Source organism: Cheilinus undulatus, linkage group 7, assembly GCF_018320785.1.
Source record: "Cheilinus undulatus linkage group 7, ASM1832078v1, whole genome shotgun sequence".
Taxonomy (NCBI): Eukaryota; Metazoa; Chordata; class Actinopteri; order Labriformes; family Labridae; genus Cheilinus; species Cheilinus undulatus.
The window spans coordinates 2,834,130-2,859,632 of record NC_054871.1 but is presented as its reverse complement, the minus strand read 5'-3'; the positions used below and the strand labels follow the sequence as shown (position 1 = coordinate 2,859,632).

The 25,503-nt window shown below is 39.2% G+C and overlaps 2 protein-coding genes across 2 annotated transcripts; both read right to left on the bottom strand.

Moving 5' to 3' along the window:
- Window positions 1-5,215: 5,215 nt before the first annotated feature.
- Window positions 5,216-8,433, bottom strand: LOC121512186. Its single transcript, XM_041791338.1, has 6 exons — window positions 8,320-8,433; window positions 7,100-7,245; window positions 6,943-7,007; window positions 5,528-5,689; window positions 5,337-5,441; window positions 5,216-5,245 (listed from the first exon to the last, which is right to left on the bottom strand). Exons 1-6 carry the CDS (start codon window positions 8,431-8,433, stop codon window positions 5,223-5,225), a joined length of 615 nt encoding a protein of 204 aa, XP_041647272.1. The 3' UTR covers window positions 5,216-5,222.
- A 7,385-nt stretch (window positions 8,434-15,818) lies between these two features.
- On the bottom strand, window positions 15,819-22,653 carry LOC121512675 (cocaine- and amphetamine-regulated transcript protein-like). Its single transcript, XM_041792067.1, has 3 exons — window positions 22,522-22,653; window positions 19,159-19,242; window positions 15,819-15,979 (listed from the first exon to the last, which is right to left on the bottom strand). The coding sequence occupies exons 1-3, from the start codon at window positions 22,651-22,653 to the stop codon at window positions 15,872-15,874; spliced, it is 324 nt and encodes a 107-aa protein (XP_041648001.1). The 3' UTR covers window positions 15,819-15,871.
- Between the last annotated feature and the right edge of the window lie 2,850 nt (window positions 22,654-25,503).

Genomic DNA, 25,503 nt, shown 5'->3' with positions numbered 1-25,503 from the left:
GTTACGCTCCGACTCGTCTCCTCGACTGGGCGTGCGTCTTTCAAACTCTATAAACTCCAAAACTTTGAATAGAAACACACCAAAAAAATGCTGCTGGGGTTGAAGTTAGTCATGTCCGCCATCTCCTGGTGTAAAATGGTAACAGCGCAGACGTTCACCATTAGCCCTATCTCCCAATAGTACAGAATCCTTTGAAAAATTCCTGGATCCAGATGGTGATCCGGATCACTCCCAAAATCTAATCAGTTCTTTCTTATGCCATTTCTGACATTTCCTGAAAATTTCATGAAAATCCATCCGTGACTTTGTGAGTTATGTTGCTAACAAACAAACAAACAAACCGACCCGATCACATAACCTACTTGGCGGAGGTAATTATTGCCAAAATATTTTTATTTTCTTGTCAATTAAGCCTTTAGCTTTGAGATCACCTATACTGCAATATAGGTGGGCAATATATTTTTTCCACATTTTTGGGGCTGTTTTGCTGCTCATGACGACGTTTGATGCTAAAATGCTTTGTGTTGATTGGTGGAAAATCTGTGCAGGAAACAGATTTTAGGGGTGATTCTTATGCATTGATGTTGCCCCCCCACATACACACATACACACACAAAGGGAAAAAAAAGAGAAATGATGAAAAACAAAACAAAAATCACAAAAAACTAGACTAAAAAATAATGAAAAAAAATTGCAAAATAATTGACAAAAAATTTTTTTAAAAATAAAGAAAAAATTGTAGACAAAAATTGACAAAAAAAGTTAATGCAGAAAATAGCAGATTTAGTCAAGAATAGCTGATTCATATGTGTTAATCATAAATCATAACATAGCGGCTGATACTTGGGTCTATGTAAACATATCAAACATTGTATCCTCAGATACCTCAGAAAACTGTTCTGATCTCAGTTGGCTTTGAGCTGTTTTATAGCTGTGATTTTAAAAAAGTAATCAGCTGAACACATTCTTTTCTCCTCACATTTCATGGATTTATTAAACTTCTAGGGGCCAGATAAAGAGCTGTGGGGGGCCTGATGTGGCCCTCAGGCCGCCAGTCGATGATCATTGCCATAAATACTTCAGTGTGAGAGATTATCATGACTTTAGCCTGTTTTGTTTATGAGGTGTAATGGACTGTTTGTGGATCATCTAATGGATTAGGAATCTCTCCATCATAGTTGGGCAATAGGGGCCCCCACAAAGCTAGAAACAGCCCTGATTTTAGGTTTGCTGTGTGACAGGCCATTATGAACCACCAGGCCAAATTTAAGTCATGAAAAACATCTCTAAGTTTGTAAAATTGAGCTTCAAATCATAAAAAATGAGGCAGTAAAATCTGCTCTAGGATGGTATGGGCGTGTCAGTTGAAAGCCACACCCACTTGAGAAATGTACTGTTTTCTGGCACAAATCTCCCTGTTATGATAAAATAAGTCCCATATGGATCACTGGTTGTATTTTTGGGGTGACAGACTGATTCACTGGCAGAACTCATAAATAAAAGCCCCATCATTACACGATCAGATGACTTACTGTCGGTCACAGCAGTGTTTAGATGTAGAGTCACAGGCGATGTAGCGTACTTGCAGTATGTGGGGCTGGAAAAACAGACAGGAGAAATTCAGACATCACATTTAGAGGCTGAAGAACTTGAAGTGAAATCCTGTATGGATTTTAACATCAAAGCTTGTTAACACTCCTAATAAACACTGTTACGTAACACTGGATTCTGCCCTAGACAGTCCCTCTTTAAATGTACAAATGCAATGTCTTACACATTTGATTTCTTTAACAGTAACCGTTTTATGACTGATGGTTAAAATGAGTGCATTTTAATTCTTGTGGGGTTTTGACTTCAGCCTCAGTTTAGTAGCATGCTAGCATGTTAACAGTATTCAAGTCAGCATACTTCATCCTAAAGGTAGCTGGTCTTACTGGAGATATTGCAATGAATTTTCAACTACATGCAAACCATGCTTGGATGGAAATTTTCATGACTGATGTGACTGGCTTAGACTAGCAGAGGGTTATTTATGTGTACAAATGTAGCACTTGCTGTCGTTTAACACCTTAGAATTGGAGAATAATTATGTCATCAGAATAGCAGTTTCTCCAAGACAAAACCATTGGACATTAAACATGGAATTGCTTTTGCTTATTGCCATCACTGAGTTGTACATTTGCACAGCTGAGGAGTCACTGTTACTCACTGCCTGATCCCGATATTCTCAACAAGTTCCTTGGGATTTGTTGATCTCCGACGGAACTTAATCCACTGGCTCTTTGCTGAGTCGAACAGGATTTGAAAAATAGGACTGTCAATGTAACCAATGATGAAGTTTCACCTTCCGAAACTCTGCAGAGAAACATTATAAGGTTTGAGTCAGAAGCTGGGTTCCCATTAGTTTTTCGCAAAATAAAAGCAATATTTCTTAAATTTCATACACCATACGTCAAGTCCTGTGACTTGTAAATGCAGAAAGTGTTTTCATTACACTTTTGCAATATATTTCTATACCAAAATGTCTGAAAATCCTCCTCATGAGAGCGTAAAAACTTTTTTGCTATATTTGAGAGGTTTTTCGAAATTCAGGTGTTTCTATAACCAGTTTTTTATTGCACTATTTAGATTTTGCGCATTTCTAAGGGGAATGGAAACGCAGCTAAAACTGAGGCTGTTTTTGAATTTGCCTACTATACTAGCAGTGCGTACTGATTTGCCCAAAATGTAGTATGCAGTATGTGAACAAATGCAAAAGTTGCAGTATGACAAAAATACTCGGATGACGTAGTGATTCGAAAAAATTTCACAGTACGCATCGGACCAGTCTACTTCGCCTACTATTACCCACAATGCAAAGTGCCGGGTCAGAGTTCGTAATAGTGGAGAGGGGCGGAACTTTAATCGGAGCGCTGACGGTTACAAAAAGTGCCATTACCTTTTATCTTTACCTTTTTAACATGTACTATAGTGAAATAAGTTGTAGTAAGGTCACTGTTGTTTTTGTTTAGCCATTACGGCTCGTAACGGCCGGAAAGGTGCTGTCATGTGTGTCCTTTCACTGCACTATACATGCTAAGCTAAAAACAATGGCTATAGTAATCTTGAAAAATCAAATAAAAACACCTCCCAGATTTTTCTGTATGTAAATGGATGGAACACTGTAGCGTCATTTAATGTTGACCAGGGTATGATGTACTTCTGTATACCGGAAACCAGCTAAACCAGGCCAAGCATACTACACAATAACGTGTGACTGGCAGTCATACTGCATACTACTGTTAAACGCAGTACACAGTGCGCAGTACGTACTGCATACTGTGTTTGGCAGGAGCATGTAGTAGGCCAATTTCGAAAACAGCCTAACTCTTACCTACAATGCAGGCAGGAAGTAGAGGAGGCTTACCAGTTCAAAAGTTGAATGAGGTGTGACCAGAGGTCTGCATTCGTCTAAAGTCTGAGCAGAGCTGCTGAGGAACAACCCAACTGTCAGGAAAAAGGTGACGAACAGCTTCGTGATGCTGCAGACGGCAAACTCCAAAGTGTGACTGAGAGAAAAGACCACAAAGGAAGCTTTTGGTAGAGAAAGCTGAATGACTGACACTCACAGAGCTGCTTAGCTTATATACAGTCCAGGCTGAGCATGGCATAGGTCCAACTGGTTTTCAGGTATTTACACAGAGAGGTTCTATCAAATGTTTTCTCTTATTTCCCCCATGGTGGGTAAGTAAAAAATTTACTTCACCTTTGTCTCACTTCAGGTTAAGACAGGATTCCTGTGTTTGCATTTTTGTTTTTTTAACATTTCCCAGAATTTAGATTTTGCACAAATATTTTGCAGATTTTCTACTTGCCTTGGATCCACACAACGGACAAATATAAAGTTTATGCAGTTCATCTCATGACTGAGCCGATCAAGGTAAAACCAACCTTGACTTGAACTTTTGTCTTATTATGAGATACATTAAATATTCTCTACGGAGTCCAAGACATGACATGGTCAGAAGAAAATTTAATTGTGGCCATAATATAGCTATAACATGCGCTCGAAATACTAATTCATGGCCACAAAATACTTAGTGCTAAATTGTGGCCACAAAATACCAATTTATGGCCATGAAATAAGTACAACATGCGCACAAAATACCAATTTATGGCCACAAAATAAGCATAACATGCGCACAAAATAGTAATTAATAATATTAATATCATTAATATCATTCCTGGACAGCTGGTAAGCAAATGGAGTGCACCTTACTATCCTGGCGTCCAAGTTGTACCTCTGCTGGTAAAGCAACCTGGCTCTCCATATTCTGTTTAAATGCCTCTCAGTAATAATAGTTCCCTGCAATGCCAGGCTTTTCAGGATGTCTTTGTTGCTCATTCCCAGCCTAAAAGAAAATTCAATCATACTATCCCTGTCCATTGTGTAGCTTTAGCACCTCTACTGCCTCTACCTTAGACCTTAGAGAATGTGTGCTCCATGTGCTTACCCAGCTGTCCAAGAATGCTATTAATATTATTAATTAGTATTTCGATGCCACAAATTGGTATTTTGAGGGCATGAATTAGTATTTTGTGTCCACAAATTGGAATTTTGTGGCCATGAATTGGTATTTTGTGGCCTCAAATTGGTATTTTGTGGCCATGAATTAGTATTTTGTGGCCACAAATTGGGCTTTTGTGGCCATGAATTAGTATTTCGTGGCCACAAATTAGTATTTTAGGGCCACATATTGGTATTTTGAGGCCACGAATTGGTATTTTGTTGTGATGTGCTCTTCTGTGCTGAGGCGTCGAAGCCTGTGTTGAGTAGTCCAGTAAGATTTTAGTGAAGCCCGCATCGAAGCTTGTGATGCAAGCCAAAAATAGCCTGAAAAGAAAGAACTAATAAATTTACACTGATTCCCCTTATTAGATTTGAGTTTCACTTTTGGTTGGACCAGCATCAAGTTGAAATCAAATTTAACCTTCAGGAAAAGTATTATTGGCCCCAAAACACTGAGTGGAAGCACTCCTGTCCTGAATAAAATCCCTCCTTCTTCTGCCTGTCTCAGGTGGCATCTTGAACTTGTGCTCCTCTGTCCCCAGCATCTCAGTGTTTAAAGGACTGAAAATGAAAACACAGTCCACATGTTTTAAGGTGGAAAGTCAGTTTATTTCTTTACTTCAACATTTCAGGCTGACTTCAGCTCAAGATGGCCTAGTCGTCATCATCGTCGTTAACCTTGTTTCTCGCAGTACTCTGTAACAAAAAGGAGAGCAGGATTTAGTTCTATCTGAAATCACACATCATAATGATATCATCTGATCAGACAGGTTTGAGTGTTATTCACCACTGGCGGGGTCCAGGACGAAGTCGGGTTCTCCTGTGAAACCCAGACATCTTGCCTGCTTCATGGCATGCAAAAAGTCTGAGTGCTTGATGCTGTTTCCTTTGGCTGGAAAGAGAAATATTATGACATTAACATGATGTTCTAGTCTGGATATCATAGAGGCTATTTTCTCCCTGACTTGTTGAACTTACTCATCATGTAGAACGCCCGATAGTGTTTGACCTGTGAAATGGTTTGAGGGTCCGGATTGTCCATACTGTTGACTATGATGTCGTTGTTTCTTGCGTTAATAAGGTAGAGCAGACAGTCTTCACAGGTTGGCAGAGACTGGTATGTGCAGGTGAAGTTGGACTCTGAAGAGAGACACAAATAAAAAATCCTTACAATCTGAAATAAGATATCTCCTGGTCAACTTTCCAGCGAGTTTTCCAGCCTGAATGTACTCCAGTGTTACAGAGATCTGACCCTGGCTCAGAGCAGAAAGGTCTGAGCAGACATTCAGATTGATCTACGCTCATGTTCATGTTCTGAAAAATGAACTGATTTAAATCTGCTTACACATAACACCAGCTCCCATTGGTTGTTGATGGCGGTTGCATCACAGCAAACACAATTTGCACAAGACCAGACTAAAAACATACGTGTCGTAAGGCCAGGACTGAAGAATGACTCCCTTAAAACCACTGTTCTTATGACCAGCTTACAGTTTTTAGCACCACTCTAGTGGTTTTACTCCCACTTTGGAATTTTGTCTGCAACTTTGAAATTGCACCAAAAGTGGTTTGGTGTAAGGTGTATGACGGAACAGCCTGCCATTGGTTGTCATAGCCCATGTGCTCTGTGGACTCAAGATGGTGGCTAATGCTAGGCTAGCAAAAGAAACGATCCAAAATAGATTAATGGGAATTACTGGTGTGGGTTTAATTTTCAAATACCCTGGAAAGTCACCAAATTTCCAAACTCACTAGAAAAGCTACAATAAGAGCCATGAAGGCAAGGAAAGCTTCATTAGAAAAAAACCCTGGCTTTCACAGCTGCATATATCTGCTGATCCATTTCAAGATCTCTGTCCATTATAACCCCCAGATATTTGGCAAATGGTTTTAGAACGAGCTTGAGAAAGGACAGATCCATACTCAGGCTGGTACAGCCTCCCTGGGGTCCTAAAACAACAACTTCTGTCCTACGCTCATTAAGATTCAGAAAGTTAAAAGCCATCCAGGCTTCAATGTCTCTAAGACAGTCTATGAGTGGGCACAAGGGGTTAGAAGCTCTGATCCTCAGGGGTTAATACATGCGTATCATCAGCATAAAAATGGAATAAAATGCCATATTTTTTTCAGAATGGACCCCAGGGGGAGCATAGACAATGTTTAAGGAAGTGGACCAAGTATGGAGCCCTGGGGAGCTCCACATGGAAGCAGAGACCAAATGATAACCGTGATAAAAATTCCCCATGGTTATAATACCGTCCTTTTTTTAATAATCATGATAACTGTTAGCGCTTACCACGCTTTAATATCAGGGTAAATAGAGGAACTCTGATTCTATGACTAAGAGAAGGAACACTGACAAGCTCCGGTATTCTAGCCATCAGGTGACTTACTGTCCATTACGGCGGAGTTGGAATGAAAAGTCATGGGGAAAGTTCCGTACTTGCAGTATGTAGTACTGGAAAATAGAAAAGAGAAAATTAGAGTTTAGATATTTCATACAAAAAGATCACAAGAGTTCAACGTAACATTGGTGTTGGTGATACTCACTGCTTGATCCCAATTAGCTGTTGATATTCTGGTTGTGAATCAGATCCAGTTTTGACGTACTCAATCCACTGGGTCTGGGTGGTCTTGAACAATACTTGATGTGGTTTACTATCAATGAAGCCCAAACAGTTCCACCTTCCCAGTTGCTGCAGAAGAACATCAAGTTAGTGAAGTAGAAAGAAGCAAATGCAGGCAGTTAATGCAAGCAGGGCTGAGCTGGACTACTACTTCATTGGCACTATTCTAGGTGGCGTGCTTTTAACACATTGGCCCTTTTTGCTCCCTTTTTCCATGCCAGACCAACTCTTGGAAATTTGCAGCACATCTTAAAACCATCTATGGATTATCTACACCTGATACTGGACAAGGGGGTACACCCTAGACTGGTCAGTCAGGCTAACAAGCTGTGCTGTATGGGTCTGTCAGAACAGTCAGTCTGCTGGTTTGACAACTATTCACCAAACCGAATGCAGCGTGTGCACAGATTTACCTCTAAATGTCTTGAATTTAAAATGGAGCGCCTCAGGGCTCAGTGTTGCTGCTAATGTTCATTTCTATGCAGATGACGCTGTCATTTACTGCTCTGCTCCTATGCTGCATCTCTGTCGCTTACAGGAAGATGTTGATACCGTACAGGACTTTGAGTGAGTTGAAATTGGTTCTGAATCCTGACATAACCAAACTCCTGATGTTTTTAAACCAGCCTTCTGTTACTGCGTCTGAGGATGATCAGACTGAGTCTTTATTGTCTTATACCTGCCTACATATACTTGAGTGAAAGTGCTGGGAGCTACAGTCTATTGACTGTATTCTATTTATTTATTCTATTTTGTTCTACTCTATTCTATTTTATTCTATTGTATTGTATTCTATTTTATTTTATTCTATTCTAGTCTATTCTATTTATTTCTATTATATTCTTTTATTCTATTTTGTTCTACTCTATTCTATTTTATTTTATTGTATTGTATTTTATTTTATTCTTTTCTATTCAATTTCTTTCTATTCTATTCTATTCTGTTATTTTGTTCTACTCTATTCTATTCTATTCTATTCTATTCTACTCTAATCTAGTCTAGTCTAGTCTTTTCTATTGTATTCTAGTGGTCTGAGTAGCGTTCTTGGTTTCTTAACATTGATCTTTTTGTTCTTGAAGCTAACGTTGAACAGAGAGGCTAAAGCTAACCTACAGACCAAGGTGAGATGCAGAGGAGCCTTACCGGTTCAAAAGTGGACAGAGGGGTGACCAGAGCTCTGCATTCTTCAACACTGGTAGCAGAGCTGCTCAGGAAGGAGCCAAGGATCAGGAAAAGAGCGCTGAAGGCCAGATTCATGATGCTGCAGTGGCTTAGCTTCAGATTCTGACAGGGAGAAAACAGCAGACAGGTAGCTTTTCTCTCTCAAAGCTGAATGTCTGCTCCTCACAGAGCCACTGGGCTTTTATAGAAGTGAGGGGGCTTATACAATCCCAAGTGTTGTCACGTTCTCTATTTACCCAAGCACTTCTTTGGATCATGTGTCATGCAGGGCAGACACAGGCTTGCTAAGGTGATTTTTCAGAATTGATCTGACCTTATTTCAGTTCAAATTCTTGGCCTGAATCCAACTGGGGCCATTGAACATATCAGCTATTCCCTCCATACCCAGGAGATGAAAACACTCAGTTTGATTTGTACATTATGGCAGCTATAACGGCTAAAGCCACTCTTTCTGACTTGTCTTGTCTTTAGCTTTGCAGCCTTTTGTCCCAGCAGACAAACAGCTGGACATGGATCAGTATTTAAAGTCATACTTATGAAAGTTCACCTCCAGACTTCTGTCCAAAAAGAGCGCAGGTTGACACCCCAGCGTATGAAACAACGTTCCCACTCGTCTTGATTTGAGCCACTTCAATCTGTATTTTAAATCTAGAGAGTGATAGAAGTTGTGTGAAGCCTTTTCATTGTGTGACTGTCCCTGACTGACTGTGAAGCTGTTGTAATGTCCCTCCTAATGTTCTCCACTCTGCTGAGGTGAACACAGACAAATTTTAACTTGGCCTTGGCTTCCCAGTACACACACATACAGATAATTTAGTTCATTATTGAACTGGCTGACTCGTCAACACCGACCCATGGCCTTACCTCCACCTTTGCTCGTGTGATTCCCTCCATGGCATTGATTATGAGCCATAAACTCTGAATGCATGCCACCATTCATATCAACAACAGGGAAGTACCTCCAATGCCGTGTTTCCTTTTTTTCATCTTTTGGTCCGATTTATCTTCAATTAAGATTTAACTTGGAGAATTGATAATATCAGGGCTGTCAAAAGATTACTTTTTTAATCTGGATTAATCCCATTCATAAGGGTTTTATCATGATTTTAGGTAGTTTGAGTGAACCTAATTTTAACAGCCTCAGAGGAGACTTAATTGGTGACTCTAAATTGTCCGTAAGTGTGAGGGTGCCTGGTTTTCTGTCTCTATGTGTCAGCCCTGTGATTGACTGGCGACCCCGCCTCTCGCCCAATGACAGCTGGGTTAGGCTCCAGCACAACCGTGACCCCCAAAGAAATTTTTAGAAAAATAAAACAAGTATTTTTTTAAGCTATTGGCATGTGTACCTTATTGCTTTTGTTTAACATGAAGAGCTGGCAATAATTTGGTGCTCAAGGCTAAAATCCATTCTACCCCCATGCATTAGCTTTATAGCAAATGGGCTTAAAGAGAGCAGAGATTAGATCGCTCTTTGACCTCAGACAAACTAGTCATTACCTTCTGATTCACTGCCTCAGGATTTTATTATTCATTCTCCATTTTCTTCTTCTAAAAAACATTTTTCTCTCTTTTGTCAACACCTCCATGTCTATGGGATCTGACATGATCCTGTCAGCCCAGAGGAGGGTAAGCTGGGTAAGCTGAGTTGCACCTTAACCTTGTCTCTCCTGTGGTTAAAAGGACATCTTAGGTTTTGGTTTCAAGGATGTTTTGAGGACACTGTTTGGTTTGTACAACCAATATTTGCAGATTTGTTGAATTACCCTTGGTTGCCCACACACACAGAGAAATACTCAAAGTGCACACACAAGTAACTGCAGGACAGTGTTCAATGTGAAGTAAGGTCATTTTTAGATGTCTTTAAAAATATTCATCTGGAACTAATTTAAAAGAGTCAGAGACAATTCAGTTATGTGTAATAGTTACATAAAGTTGGATGAAAACACCTTTTTCAGCCTTCCATTGTGTTAAATTGGCTAAATCCCAAACTCACACTCATGGACTCACTGACTTCAGGTAAGTACGACTGCTTCTTCAGTTTCTTCAAGGATGGTGAAGCATGGCTGCAGTGACCACTGGAAAACATGAACATTTCAAAGTAAAAGCCTCCATGTCACAACAAGAACCATCTATTATGTTTATCAGACTGTTTAACACGATGGATGGTTATAATATATACATATATACACACACACATACATATACACACATATGTGTGTATATATATATGTGTGTGTGTATATATATATATATATATACACACACACGTATATTTGTATATATATATATATACACATGTATATGTGTGTGTATATGTACATATATATGTATGAAATAAGAATAAAAGATTTTAAATGGTAATAACATTACAGTCCATTAAATTTCCAGTACATTCACAATTTACATTATTTATCATACATTGTATATAGAGTATTTTTGCTTATTATAATACTGTAAAATTCAATGGATGGCTCTTGTTTTGACATGGAGGCTTTTATTTTGAAAAGCTCACCTTTCCCAGAGGGTCACATGATTTCCTTTTCCTCAAGCATTTCATTTAATGAAGAAAACAAAAAAATGGAATTGAAATAATAAAAATTAGACCCCTTTTTAAAACGTTACTTGTTATTTTCGTTTTTGTGACCAAAATGAAAAAATGGCTTGTTTTTCCATTTTTGGTCAAAAACGGAATAACAAGAGATTCTGCCATTTTTTTAATCTGGTCTCAACCAGGAAATGGATCTGCCAGAAAATACACTTAACAGGATGGTGCACAAAACTCACAAACCCTCTGCTGATTCCATTGCTGGAGAATTCTGAACTTCCACTGGCATTAATGTAAGCACAGAAACTGGGCAGTGGAATGGGTTTCCATGGCTGAGCAGCTGCATGCAAGCCTCACATCACCTAATCCAATGCCAAGCGTCGGATGTAGTGGTGTAAAGCAGACCAACACTGGACTGTGGAGCAGTGGAGATGTGTTGGAGAGATAAACCACACTTCTCTGTTTAGCAGTCAGATGGAAGAGTCTTGGTTTGGTGGATGCCGAAGAACGTTACCTTCCTGACTGCATGGGGCCAACTGTGAAGTTTGGTGGAGGAGGGATTATGGTATGGGGCTGTTCTTGAAGGTTTGGTTGAGGCCCCTTATCTCCATTGAAAGCTAGTCTTAATGCTTCAGCATAACAAGACATTTTGGACAATGCTATGCTGCCAACTTTGTGGCAACAGTTTGAGGAAGGCCCATTTCTATCCCAATACAACTGGGCCCCAGTGCACAAAGTACGGACCATAAAGCAGTGTTACTCACCCCTGCTCAACCAAAGAGCCAAATTGTTGAAAAATACCTTTTCAAGAGCCACAATCTAAGTGGTGTAGCAAAGTAAGTAGCAAAGCAAGGTGTAGCAAAGCAAGTAGCAAAAAACCACAAGTTAAATGTGGCAAAAATGGTCCAAAGTGGCAGAAAAATGGCAAAAAATTAGAGAAAAGTGACTTAAATGGGCAAAAAAGCAGTTAGGGTAGCAAAATAGAGCAAAAAAGGAAACAAGTGGTGTTTATTGCAAAAGGTAGCTTAAACGGGTGAAAAGTGGTGAAGAAATTGTTAAAAGTGGCAGAAATGGGGGAACAAAAAGGGTCAAAAAGAAGTGGCAAAAATGGTAGAACAAAACAGGAAAAAAGGGGCACTAAATGGCAAAAGGTAGCTTAAATGGGCAACAATGGGATAGAAGTAGCTGAGAGAAGTTGAAAAAATGGGCACAACTCTGGGAAACAAACTGATTTGCGTGACTAATTTCTAGGGTCAAAGTTTCCCTTTTCTAAGGTTTTCTGGGGGAACAATATTTCAAATGAAGACATAAAAAGCCACAAATCATCACAAAAGAGCCACATGTTGAGTATCAGTGCTATGAAGACATGGTTGATGAGTTCTGTGTGGAAGAACTTGACTGGCCCACACAGAACCCTGACCTCAACCCCATCAAGCACCTTTGGGATGAACTGGAGTGGAGATTGAGAGCCAGGTCTTCTTGTCCAACATCAGTGACTGACCTCATAACTGAAGACTGGGCAAGGATTTCCCCCAAAAAGCACTCAAAATCTTGCAGGAGCCTGCCATGAAGCTGCAAAAGGGGGGCAACTCCACATTAAAGTGCTATGTTGGTCATTACAGTCCCTGTTGGTGTGATGGTTGGTGTATGTTGTCTTTTCACTCATTCATTTTTTGTGGTTCTTATGTTTTTTACAGGAAACAAACACAAAAAGATGTGTGGACAGGTGGTACTGAAACTTAAGTATTCCATGTGAAGCTAACAAGCATTCCTTCTTTTTCACCTATTTTCCTGAGTAATTTGTTGGTCACTTGTTTTTTGTATGTAGCTGAGCATTAAGCTAGTATTCTTTCAGCCCAGCCTTGTCTTTACCTTAAAGGTTGAAATGAGATCCCAGGGCATGATGTGTTTGAGGAGTTTGTAAGGACAATGTTTAAATTGTGTATTGAACATTTACAGACTTGTTGACTTGCCCTCTGCTGCCCATGATGACTTACAGTGTTCATCCCCAAACCACTTAAATCCAGGTAATCTAAACACCCAAAGACTCAGTCAGGCCTTTGATATTATAATCAACACAATACACTGTATTTCCAAAAGTATTCGCTCACCTGCCTTGACTGGCATATGAACGTAAGTGACATCCCATTCTCCATCCATAGGGTTTAATATGACGTCGGTCCACCCTTTACAGCTACAACAGCTTCAACTCTTCTGGGAAGGCTGTCCACAACGTTTAGGAGTATGTTTATGGGAATTTTTGACCATTCTTCCAGAAGCACATTTGTGAGGTCACACACTGATGTTGGACGAGAAGGTCTGGCTCTCAGTCTCTGCTCTAATTCATCCCAAAGGTGTACTGTGGGTTTGAGGTCAGGACTCTGTGCAGGCCAGTCAAGTTGATCCACACCAAACTCTCTCATCCATGTCTTTATGGACCTTGCTTTGTGCACTGGTGCACAGTCATGTTGGGACAGGAAGGGGCCATCCCCAAACTGTTCCACAAAGTTGGGAGCATGGAATTGTCCAAAATCTCTTGGTATGCTGAAGCGTTCAGAGTTCCTTTGACTGGAACTAAGGGGCCAAGCCCAGCTCCTGAAAAACAAGCCCACACCATAATCCCCCCCTCCACCAAACTTTACACTTGGCACAATGTAGTCAGACAAGTACCGTTCTTCTGGCAACTGCCAAACCCAGACTCATCCATCAGATTGCCAGATAGAGAAGTGTGATTGGTCACTCTAGAGAACGCATCTCCACTGCTCTAGAGTCCAGTGGCAGCGTGCTTTACACCACTGCATCCCACGCTTTGCATTGTGATGTCTGGCTTGGATGCAGCTGCTCGGCCATGGAAACTCATTCCATGAAGCTCTCTACCACTGTTCTTGAGCTAATCTGAAGGCCACATGGAGCTTGGAGGTCTGTAGCCATTGACTTTGCAGAAAGTTGACCACCTCTGCGCACTATGCACCTCAGCATATTACATGGCCTACCACTTGGTGGCTGAGTTTCTGTCGTTCCCAATGGCTTCCATTTTGTTATAATACCACTGACAGTTGACTGTGGAATATTTAGGAGTGAGGAAATTTCACCCCTGGACTTGTTGCACAGGTGGCATCCTATCACAGTACCACGCTGGAGTTCACTGAGCTCCTGAGAGCGAGCCATTCTTTCACAGATGTTTGTAGAAACAGTCTGCATGCCTACGTGCTTGATTTTAAACACCTGTGGACATGGAAGTGATTGGAACACCTGATTTACATTATTTGGAATGGTGAGTGAATACTTTTGGCAATATAGTGTATATGTTTATTCATTAAAATAAATAACTACAGTATGTAATGTTAAGTTAATATGGAATATAACAAAACAGAATTAAGCTGTTAATACAAATGTATTAAAATTATATGTATAGTATATGAATTAAAATTATATGGTGAATTATAAAATATGGTCCTGGATCATCGAGAGTTTTAATTTTTTTTTTTGTGCAATCTGAATTATTTTTTCCATTTGTTGTAATGAATTAAATTGCTTTCAGGAAAGTGGAAAAATAAATCAATATAGAGTAAATGTACTGAAATCGCTTATATTTCATGGTACATCAGCTTGTATGTCTTAATGTAATGACAAGGTGCTTGTGGATGAAGACTGATCCTCATGTCAGCTTTAAGGACTGATGGACTGTGTTGTGAGGAGAGCATGACGTGATGGGCCAGTGTTTTTTTTAACATACTGCGGAAGCTGTCATTCTAAACGACACTACGACTGGCGCAGGTCCTCACAAAAAACTGAAGTATTGACAGGGTCATTATGGTGACATGAGTAAAAATTAGCGGTAGCTTCAGCAGGCTTCTTTCATGTTAGCTGCTAAGCTATCACTATGATGTCTCATGCCCAGGTTTGTCGTGTTGTCCAAGTATTTCACTTTGGCGTGGCATATCTTACAAACGACTTGACTCCTGTAGAAGTCTGTACTGTCTTTAATGCTTTGGAAGCCAAAATAAGTCCACATATCCGCTATGAATGCAGCAGAAGCCGCACTGCTGGGTAGACATGAGCAACCGGCTCGCTCAGACCGTAAGTCTCCCATGATCTCGTTGTCTAATAAGTCAGTCATGACAAAAAGAAAGAAAGAAATGTTCAGGTCAATGAGTAGCAAGTGTTTTTTAAATCAAGGTGGGATTCAAGCTCAGCGGCGTTTCCTTTTCAGCCCGTGTCTGTTCTCCTAAGCCAGGGGTGTCAAACTCAGTCACAGCAGGGGCCGGATTCTGGATTCAGGTCTAACCTGAGGGCCTAACAGCGTCACTTTTATAACCAGAAACTGTCAACCTTGTTTCACTGGTAATAAAATATGAAAAAAACTTCTGGGCTGGATTTGGCCCCTGGTCTTGAGTTTAACACCCCTGATTTAAGGAGAAAGAGGCATTTTTCCACAAAAATCTTGTACATTTTTTTTTTTTTTTTTACAAAATCTTGCATGAGATGCTGGGTCACTGTTAGCGCTCAGACCTGGACCACAAATTCCAGCCCAGCCCTACCAGAGCCCATCCCATCCCATTAGCTGTCTCTATTGGCTCAAAAACAAAACATGAGAAGTCCTCCTCCTGGAGCAGGACCCAAAAATACAAAAGGAAGGGGAGGGGATCCTGGTTTGACCTGTTACCAAGCCAGCAGTGACTTAAATCTAATCTTTAGTCTGCTTTGGTGGCCTGCAGATGTTGCTTTCTCTATGCTGGGAGGAGCTGGAACACCAGCATTCATCATGTGACTATCCAGGTCTCTCTGCGTGAATGTAAACCTGAAGTCAAAACCGGGTCACGGCTGATTATCAGGATGCTCCAGTGGGTTTGACCTTGACGTAACAGCAACAGGAAGTCTGACGTGCAGACAGATGTAAACACTCAGAGCAGTGAAGTTTTGAAAAACGTGCCTTTATTTGGACCGACATGAAGAGAGAGAGAGAGTTTACAGACATTTGAGGACGCTGAAGTTGCAGACGGTTCCTGCTGGACATCCACACAGCTTCCCAAACCTCGAACCTTTACGCACTGCACACTGCTCTCCTGCGTCACACTGACACACACACACATACACACACATCCACACACACACAGGGGAAAAACATGAACACTGATTAAAGATTTATTCTGGCTTAATTTGATGTGAGAATTGTTCAGTTCCTGCAGAGTGTTTATTTCCTGTCCTTCATAAGATAAATAATCAGACCCAGTTAGCAAAAACAGCTTCTTTCAGAACAACAACTATTTTACAGGTACAGCTCAAAATTAGAATATCATGAAAAAGTTCAATATTTATTGTCACTCATTTCAGAAAGTGAACCCCATCTATTATATAGACTCAGTACATATAGAGTGAAATATTACAAGCTTTTATTTCTTGAAATGTTGATGATTATTATTTTCAATATACTACAGGCAAAGTATTTTTTGTGTTGAATTATTACAGCCAGGGATATGTCAGTTATCAGCAGCAACACTGATTTTTATGCATTATTATTTTTTGCATGTTTAGCATGTTTTTTTTCTCCGTATGCCAAAAATGGTCAAAATGACACCATCTGGTGGAGAGCAGTGAAAACAGCAAACAGCTGCAGTTTGAATGGGTTTCAATGCAGTGCTAATTTTGGCAGCTATTTTTAATTTTAGTCTTCGTTTAAGTCGTTCAATAAAATGCATTTTAGTTTTTTGTCACATTTTAGTCATTTGTTAAGGCCAGTGATACTCAACGTGTGGCTCTGGAGCCACATGTGGCTCTTTTGTTACTATTTATTTATTCATTTATTTATTGTCTTAAATATTATTCACCCAGAAAACCTTTTTGTCCTTTTTCACAGTTTTTTGCCCATTAACCCTTTACCTACTGAGGCTTAAAATGGTGATTTGGACATATTTTGATATCATGACTGTAAAATAGTCAGGAAATGCCCTAAGTCTGAGAGCTTTGGTCCCTTTTCCCAGGAATACTTGAACTTGACTTTTCAACATGTGGTTAATGATTATTGCACATTATATGGAATTGTCAGCAGTTTAAAAGAAGAAAAACAAGAAAAATTGATTTGTTTTTCATGGCTTTTATGAGAAGAAATGTTGTTATTGCTCATGAAGTTTTGATTTGACATTTGAAATGTGAACCTATACATGTTTAGAACAATCACCAGACATTTTTGGAGTCTAGGACTCTGGGTGTGCAAAAGAGAACTATATTTGCTCTTCACATACCTCAGTTCAGAAGATGCACCCTCCAAATCCCTGTCCTCCTCTATAAACCATAGCGGCTGTTTTACCGTTCTTGATGGTCTTCCTGACGTTATAAATGTGTGTAATAAAAAACAGACATGCACAAATGCCATTATCTATTTTTTGAAAACAAAACACCACTCTTGCTCGCTCTCTTTTTACTCTCTTCCTTCACTCTCCTTTCTCACTCATTTTCTGCCAAAGCTGCCGTTTTTGTGGTGCAGTTCGACATTACTGTACTATATATACCACACATCATATATTGCCGGAAAGCACAGATTCTCAGCTCTCTGTCAGTGTTGGAATTTTTTAGATTGAGCAACTTTTCGAGGAGTTACGGTGTTGAGAATCTGTGTAGCTGTCTCTCCAAACTTCTGGTGTATTGTTATGAATGCCCACGTCATATGGTTGCGAGTACCATAATGAACCATATACGTGCGCATGCCCACAATTCTCAGCTTTCCAACACCGTTGGAGTTTTTCAAATCAGACAAACTTTGACAGAGTTATGGTAATAATACTCCAGACATATAAAACACATCACCGGTGCTGGCTCAGTAGGCAAAGGATTAAAGCTACCTTTAACCATTAAATAGCACTTTTATACCTACTTTTTCCATTTTTGCTGCTTGTTTTTGCCACTTTTTCCATTTTTTTGCCAATTTTATCCCATTTTTGCCCCTTTTCGCCCATTTAAGCTACCTTTTGCCATTAAATACCACTTGTTCCCATTATTTGTCACTTCTTTTTGCCACTTTTTCCCAAATTTTTGCCACTTTTATCCTATTTGTGCCCTGTTTCACTATTCTTTGCCACTTTTTGCCCATTTAAGCTACCTTTTGCTATTGAATACCACTTGTTTCCTGTTTTGTGCCACTTCTTTCTGCCACTTTAATCCCATTTTTCACAATTTTTGGCCCCTTTTGTCCATTTAGGCCACCTTTGCCATTAAAAACCACTTGTTTCCTATTTTTGCCACTTCTTTTTGCTCCTTTTTCCAATTTTTTTGCCACATTTATCCCATTTTTGCCTTTTTCACAATTTTTCCCACTTTTGACTGCTTTTTGTTCATTCTAGACACTTTTCACATATTTTTGGCCATGTATTTCTCTTTTTGGACCATTTTTTGCCCGCTATAATATTTTTTTAGTCACTCCTCACCCATTTTGCTACTTTCTGACCCTTTTTTCATCGTTTTCACCCCATTTTTGCTGCTTTTGTCCATTTTTGCCACCATTAACTTATTTCTATTTATACTTCAAGCCGTTTTTCCACTTTCCACCACTTACATCTTTGTCCTCTCAACGGTGTTTTCCAACTATTTGGCTCTTTGGTTGAGCTGGGTTGAGTAACACTGGTTTAGTCTTTACTTTAAGTCCAAGCATTTATTTTCTTGCCTAAATCTGGTGCCAAATCATGGTACTGTGTTCTCTGCACTCTGCCAAACCCAGGGTCCCAGCTTTCTACAGCTGAGAGGCTGAATAGCTACATATTCATTGTTTTTTGACAGATTTACTTACCCACAGTGGAGAAATATCACAGATTTTGAATGTCTGACGAAAACTACTTGATATTTTAGTCTAGTTTTAGTAATCCTGATTAAAACTAGACTTAGTTTTAGTCAGTTTTAGTCATCACAGATCTATTTTTATTAGTCTTAGTCTAGTTTTTGTCATAAAAAAAAAGGCTATCCACGAACATTTTTAGTCATAGTTTTAGTCGACGAAATAAACACTGTTTCAACTGAGTCTTTTTGCTCTTAACATCTTGAGTGTAACTACTGCATGTAAACATTATCTTAGATTTACAATAAGAGCTGAGCTGGAAATAAGGTCATATAAAAATACACAATCTTGCCAAAATTCACGACAGATTCCTGAACACAGCCAAAATGATCAAAACAAGAATAAAAAAGTGCCCCTAAGGGTTCAAATGGGAGACTCAATAGTAAATCTGGTTTATCGTGAGATAATGAGAATAAATGAGAGTTCTTACAGCAGGTAGTAAGCCGAGCTTCTTCTCTGACGGCGGCAGCTGTTTGCTCTTTAACTTCTCCAGAACTTCCTGCAGAGCTTCAATCTGACGACAGAAAACATTCAACTTCAGCCATTTCTAATGAGAAAATATAGGTCTGTGTCTTTAAGAGTATGTACAGTGATGGGGTTGTTCTTTGCATATCAGGACTCTTTAGTAACATGAACCAACAGGTCAACATCAAAATCAAAACTTTAATAATGTTTTAAACTATTGAGTTGTCTTTAATGTCACAATCATGAACTTAGCACTATCTGGCTTCAATGTCTTCATTTTTAATGATTACAAACAGGAAATTACCAAATATTGAGTGTGTAGGACTGTATTTTGTTGCTATGGTATTAATAATGTTGGATTTTTCATTGGATCAAACCAGTTTGAAATTCCAGTATTGTGAGGAGAGTTGTGCATGTCGAAAGACCACCCATCGTCTTAATATCTTTTTCATTTGACTTTTTCACTTTGGCTTTTTTAAAAATTTCTCCAAACAAAAATGGGGTTAAAAAGGAAACCACGTCTCCCTAACGGCAGCCAGAATACAGGACGACACGTCCCTCTAGTATCCTGTTGAACTGGGTTGTCATTTCAATCCAACCATGATCCTACAGGGTTTACTTGCTAAATGGATTCTGGTTTTTATAAGCATGTTTAAACATAAGAGAGAAAAGCTGTTAAAGAGGCAGCTCTAACCTCTAACTGGCCATCATTCATTCTTATCAGCATGTAGGGATGCCAAGCCACAGTCAGAGAGCCAGAGAGATGATGATGGGCTGTTGTTAGAATCAGAGGAGGGGCCTGATATCAGGCCAGCACTGAAGGATTGTTGATGCAGAGTGCAGACAGGTGCATGGACTAAACAAAGTCACCTGGAGTATGACTGACCAAAACGCATCTTTAATGCAAAATGCAAGCTTGAACATCACTTTATGATGCGTTTAAGGTCAGCTTGGTAAAATGACTATTAGTTGAACATGTATAAAACTTCATTCTTGCTCCAGAGCAGGGGTGTCAAACTCAAACACAGCAGGGCCAGATTCTGGATTCAGGTCTAACCTGAGGGCCTAACAGGGTCAACATTTAACCATGACTGTCAACCTCATTTTCACCAGTAATAAAATATGAAAAAAAAAAAAAAAACAGCACTGATGATAAACCATCTGGAAATTCAAAAAAGTAAAAATGATAAGTTTAACGGGTTAAAATCTGGAAAAAAATTCAACTTACTAGTGAAAAGATCATACCATGATATTAAAAATATAAAAATGTTTTTAAAGAGCCAATAGTGAGGAGGAAGTTGAAATCATAAGTCTGAAAAGTCAAAATTTAACTTAAAATTTTAAATTGTGTGTCTGATTGGTCAAAATATGGGATTAAAAAGCCAAATTTAGGAGTTGAAAATGTCAAAATATGAGCTAGAATTCAAAATGACTTAAATTTAAAATTGTGATTCATAAAAGTCAAAATATGATATAAAAAGTAAAAAGTATTCATTTAAAATGTAAAATTTGAGAAAAAAAAATTGAAACCATGAGTTTAAATTTATAATATGGGATTAAAAAGCCAAAGTAAGGAGTTGAAACGGTCAAAATACAACTCAAAGTTTAAAATAGGTAATCTAAAAGGTAAAAATGTGACAAAGTCCAAATTCTGAGTTAAAAAGGTCAAAGTATGAAATGAAAAATCAAAATCATAAGTTTGAGTTGTAGTAATCTTGAGATGCAAAATTGAAAATATGAAATAAAACACAAATTTATTTATTTTCCCACATTCTTGACTTTTTATGAAATTTTTCTTATTCTTTACTTTTTCAGATTTTTATGGCTTAACAAGGATATTTTAAATAATCAAGTTGAAGTTCACATTTTCATACAGGAGGAAATCTGCAGACCTCATACTGGTGGGCCAGGTATAACACATATGATATGATCTTGCGGGCCGGATATAATCGTTCCATGGGCCGGATTTGGCCCCCAGGCCTTGAGTTTGACACCCCTGCTCCAGAGTAATTTTAAGAAAGGGAAATTTAGGTTTTGGTTAGAAACTTGAATAAATACAGACATTTGGAGGGGAAATTTAAAGTAAATGAGTTAATATTCTGAGATTTACTGCCTTTTACCCATTGCATTTATTTGCACTGTTTAACCTTTTGAATGTTTCAAGTTTGCTAGTAACAATGTTAATTAATATTCAAGATTAACTCTAATGTTCCCACGCTGCAGCCATGGGGGGAAAAAAACAAAACAAAACAAAACAAAAAAACACAGTGTTGATCACTATATTTTAGAGAAAACTGTCCACCTTGAAAATAAGAGGGGATTTATTTGCAGTTTTGGTAACAGACATTTATCAGGCAAACTAAATATAGTTAAAATTTCATAAAGTTGTTTAAAGATGCAGAATATTTGGTCCTTAGAGGTCACACATTATGCAAAATACACTTTTTCAGACTTTTCTAACAAAATTATGTACCCTTGGTCTATCCACAATCGCCCCAAGAATCAGAAATATCTATTCCCTACCCCTCTCATTTGGCCCTCCCTCCTCTCCTCTAGATCAGGAGAGCCACATCCGTTAAGCTTCATCCATTTCCTGAGGGGGGCGGAGTCAGACAGCTCATTAACATTTGAAGCCACAGACACAGAAACCACTCGTTCTGAGCAGGGCTGAAACAGAGGAGTTTTTAGACATGCAAAAATCCAATACTGGAGTGTTTTTTCAGCAACAAACTTCACAAGCATGTTTTGGGGAACTCTGACACCAATATAAATTTGTCTTAAAGAAGTGAATTATGTGACCTTTAATGAATGAAAAACAACATTTTTGCATAAATGCAAACAGAAATCAGAATCCGGATCCTATCCTGCCATCCTTGTCCTGCTGTAACAGCATCATGTTCTCAGACGAGCCCCATGTGAGAATAAAACCTGTGTTTGAGTTTTAAAATTAACAAACACTTAAAATACGGAGGCAAAAGCAGGAGGCAGTCCTGGATGCAACAGAACAGCACCCATGGAAGATCAATGAATGCATAATTATTAATAAAACAAAATATCAAAACCATGATCAGGGCATTATTTAACCTTGATAAAGCTAGAAAGACCCTTTAGGATCAGACCAAGTTTTGAAAACCATTAGACTCACAGATACACAGTAAAAATAGTTTCTATCCTAATCACACCTTAAATTTCCATTAAAGGATCTAAAATCTTTCTCCACTACTCTTAAAGATGATAACAGCTGAAAATACTCCTGATCTGTTCGATAAAGCAGGTAAACTAAACTGTTATCAGCTCCTGAATAAAAATTAAGAAACATCAGACTGACCAGCTCTTTCTCCTCCTGCGTCTCGATGGCGTCGTCCTCCACCGACCTCTCAGCGATCGTCCTCTCACCACTCCCTGAAACCACCAGCAGCCAGCAGGAGGCGCTGAGGAGCAGCATCCTGCCGCTGACCATGGTACTGACTGACTCGGACCAGAAGAGACGAGTCAGAGCGTCCTGCAGGCGGCTGAGAGGACTCTCTTGTGGGCTCTGAGGCCCCGGGCTCTGTCTGACAGGTTTATGAAAGGCGGCTGTGACGTCAGTGAAAATGTTGACCATCTGATAATGAGACGATCAGCACACTGACCTCAGGGTCGGCGAGGAGACGCTCCACTCCGTCAGAGAAGACGTAATGACAGGAAGTTTGTTTTATTGTGAAAGAGTCGGTTTAGGATTATGTAAAAAGAGTCCTAAATCATTTTGAATGTCTGTCTCTGATGTCTGAATGATGTGACTGAACAGCTGCTTTCACACCATGGCCACCCAAGATGGTGTACAAAGCAACGACATATGGCGCTATTTCTGCTTTTTTCCTCTTTGTAACTCCGCTACGTGTGAGTGGACGCATTCATGCAAACAGATGAGCAGAGAGGACCGTACTGGTGAAAAGAGAATACAGTGAAGCCGCTTGATAAAGTCCACAAAGATCATAAACATCATCACCCCTGCCTGCTTGCTAGAGGGCTAAGGTTGGAGAAAGACTTGCACATATGCAGGAACATAATGGCTTCCATGCATCCTCTGCTTTGGTGTGACATGTCAGCTGTGCATAAAAAGTACCAAAACATCAATCTAGAGCAGTGTTACTCAACCCTGCTCAACCAGAGAGCCAAATATTTGAAAAATTTCTTGCAAGAGCTATAATCTGAGTGGTGAAAAGTGGCAAAAAAGGTTAAAGTGGCAGTAAAAATAAGTTAAAGTGGCAAAAAAGGGGCAAATATGGGAGGATAAGTAGCAATGACAGGCAGAAACAGGCAAAAATAGGTGAGAAATGACAAAAAATGAGTTTAAGGGGGAAAAAATGGTCAAAAGTGGCAAAAATGTAGCAAAAAATCAGTTAAAAGTGGCTAAAACAGGCAAGAAAACAACATAAAGGTGTTAAAAATGGGCAAAAAGCTGTAAAAAGGTTGTTAAACTTGGAAAAAAGTGGCATTTAATGGCAAAAGGCAGCTTACACACCGCTTTCCACATTATTAGGCAAATGACATTTTTCTCTTATTTTCCAACATATTAATGCAAATGACAGAATTTTTTTCAAGTCATCAGCCATTAGAGCATAATTCAAATGTTTTTGAACAAACTTAAAAATGACAACCCTTTTCTTTCTAAAACTAAAAAACCTCAAAATGCACTGTTCCACATTATTATGCAAACCAGAGTTTTAAAAGATTTTATAGGTTGTAAAGAACTGAAAATGGTCATTTGTCAAATTTGCAGCGAGGTCATATTTACCGAAATCAAAGCTATTTCAATCAAAAACATCTTAACAGGCCAAGTTCCATGTTAACATAGGAGCCCTTCTTTGATATCACCTTCACTATTTTTGCATCCATTGAACTTGTGAGTTTTTGGAGAGTTTCTGCTTGAATTTCTTTGCAGGATGTCAGAATATCCTCCCAGAGCTGCTGTTTTGATGTGAACTGCCTCCCACCCTCATAGATCTTTAGCTTGAGGATGCTCCAAAGGTTCTCAGTAGGGTTAAAGGTCAGGGGAGGATGGGGGCCACACCATGAGTTTCTCTCCTTATACACCCATAGCAGCCAATGACACAGAGGGATTGTTTGCAGCATGAGATGGTTCATTGTCATGCATGAAGAAAATTTTACTACAGAAGGCACTGTTCTTTTTTTTTTTTTTTTTTTTTTACCATGGCAGAAAGTGGTCAGTCAGAAACTCTATATACTTTGCCGAGGTCATTTTCACACCTTCAGGGACCCTAAAGTGGTCTACCAGCTCTCTCCTCATGAATCTAGCCCAGAACATGACTCCGCCCCCTCCTTGCTGACATCACAGCCTTGTTGGGACATGGTGGCCATCCACCAACCATCCACTACTCCTCCATCTGGACCTTCCAGGGTGGCATGGCACTCATCAGTCAACAAGACTGTTTGAAAATGAGTCTTCATGTATTTCTGGGCCCACTGCAACCGTTTCTGCTTGTGAGCATTGGTTGGGGGTGGCTGAACAGTAGGTTTATACATGACTGCAAGCCTTTGGAGGATCCTACACCTTGAGGTTGGTGGGACTCCAGAGGCACCAGCAGCTTCAAATACCTGTTTGCTGCTTTGTAATGGTATTTTAGCAGCTGCTCCCGTAATCTGATGAATTTGTCCATCAGAAACCTTCCTCATTATGCCTTTATCTGCAGGAACCCTCCTGTGCTCTGAATCAGGCACTAATTTCTTCACAGCACGATGATCACGCCTAATTTATCATGAAATATCTAATGTTTTCATTCCTTGTCCAAGGCATTACACTATTTGAGGCTTTTTTGGCAGCAGAGAGATCCCTTTTCTTTCCCATATTGCTGAAACCTTTGGCCTGCTTAATAATGTGGAACAGTGCATTTTGAGGTTTTTATTAAAAAAAAAAAAAAAAAAAAAAAAAAAGGTTATCATTATGAAGTTTGTTCAAAAACATTTGAATTATGCTCTAATGGCTGATGACTTTAAAAAAATTCTATCATTTGCATTAATGTTTAGGAAAATAAGAGAAAAATGTCATTTGCTTAATAATGTGGAAAGTGTTGTTAGGGTGAAAAGTGGCAGAAAATCACAAATTCAGGAGAAAAAAAATAGCAAATAGCAAAAACCAGCTGCTCCTCCCTAGAAAAGTCACCTATGAATAACAGCAAAGTGCAAATTTACAAAGAAAAACTATTCACGACCCCAAATCATGTGTTTCTGGACAAAGTGGTCCTGACTGAACTGAAGTTATTGTAGAGTTTATTCATTGCGCCGTTTGTTTACATTCACGTTTATAAGG

Coding starts and splice junctions, on each gene's coding strand:
- LOC121512186 (XM_041791338.1), bottom strand. CDS start 8,433: ATGAATCTGGCCTTCAGCGCTCTTTTCCTGATCCTTGGCTCCTTCCTG. Junction 5,442..5,527: donor TCGGGCGTTCTACATGATGA/GTAAGTTCAACA, acceptor TTCTCTTTCCAG/CCAAAGGAAACAGCATCAAG. Junction 5,246..5,336: donor CGTCCTGGACCCCGCCAGTG/GTGAATAACACT, acceptor TTTTTGTTACAG/AGTACTGCGAGAAACAAGGT.
- LOC121512675 (XM_041792067.1), bottom strand. CDS start 22,653: ATGGTCAGCGGCAGGATGCTGCTCCTCAGCGCCTCCTGCTGGCTGCTG. Junction 19,243..22,521: donor CGCAGGAGGAGAAAGAGCTG/GTCAGTCTGATG, acceptor TTCTGTCGTCAG/ATTGAAGCTCTGCAGGAAGT. Junction 15,980..19,158: donor AGCTCGGCTTACTACCTGCT/GTAAGAACTCTC, acceptor TGTGTGTGTCAG/TGTGACGCAGGAGAGCAGTG.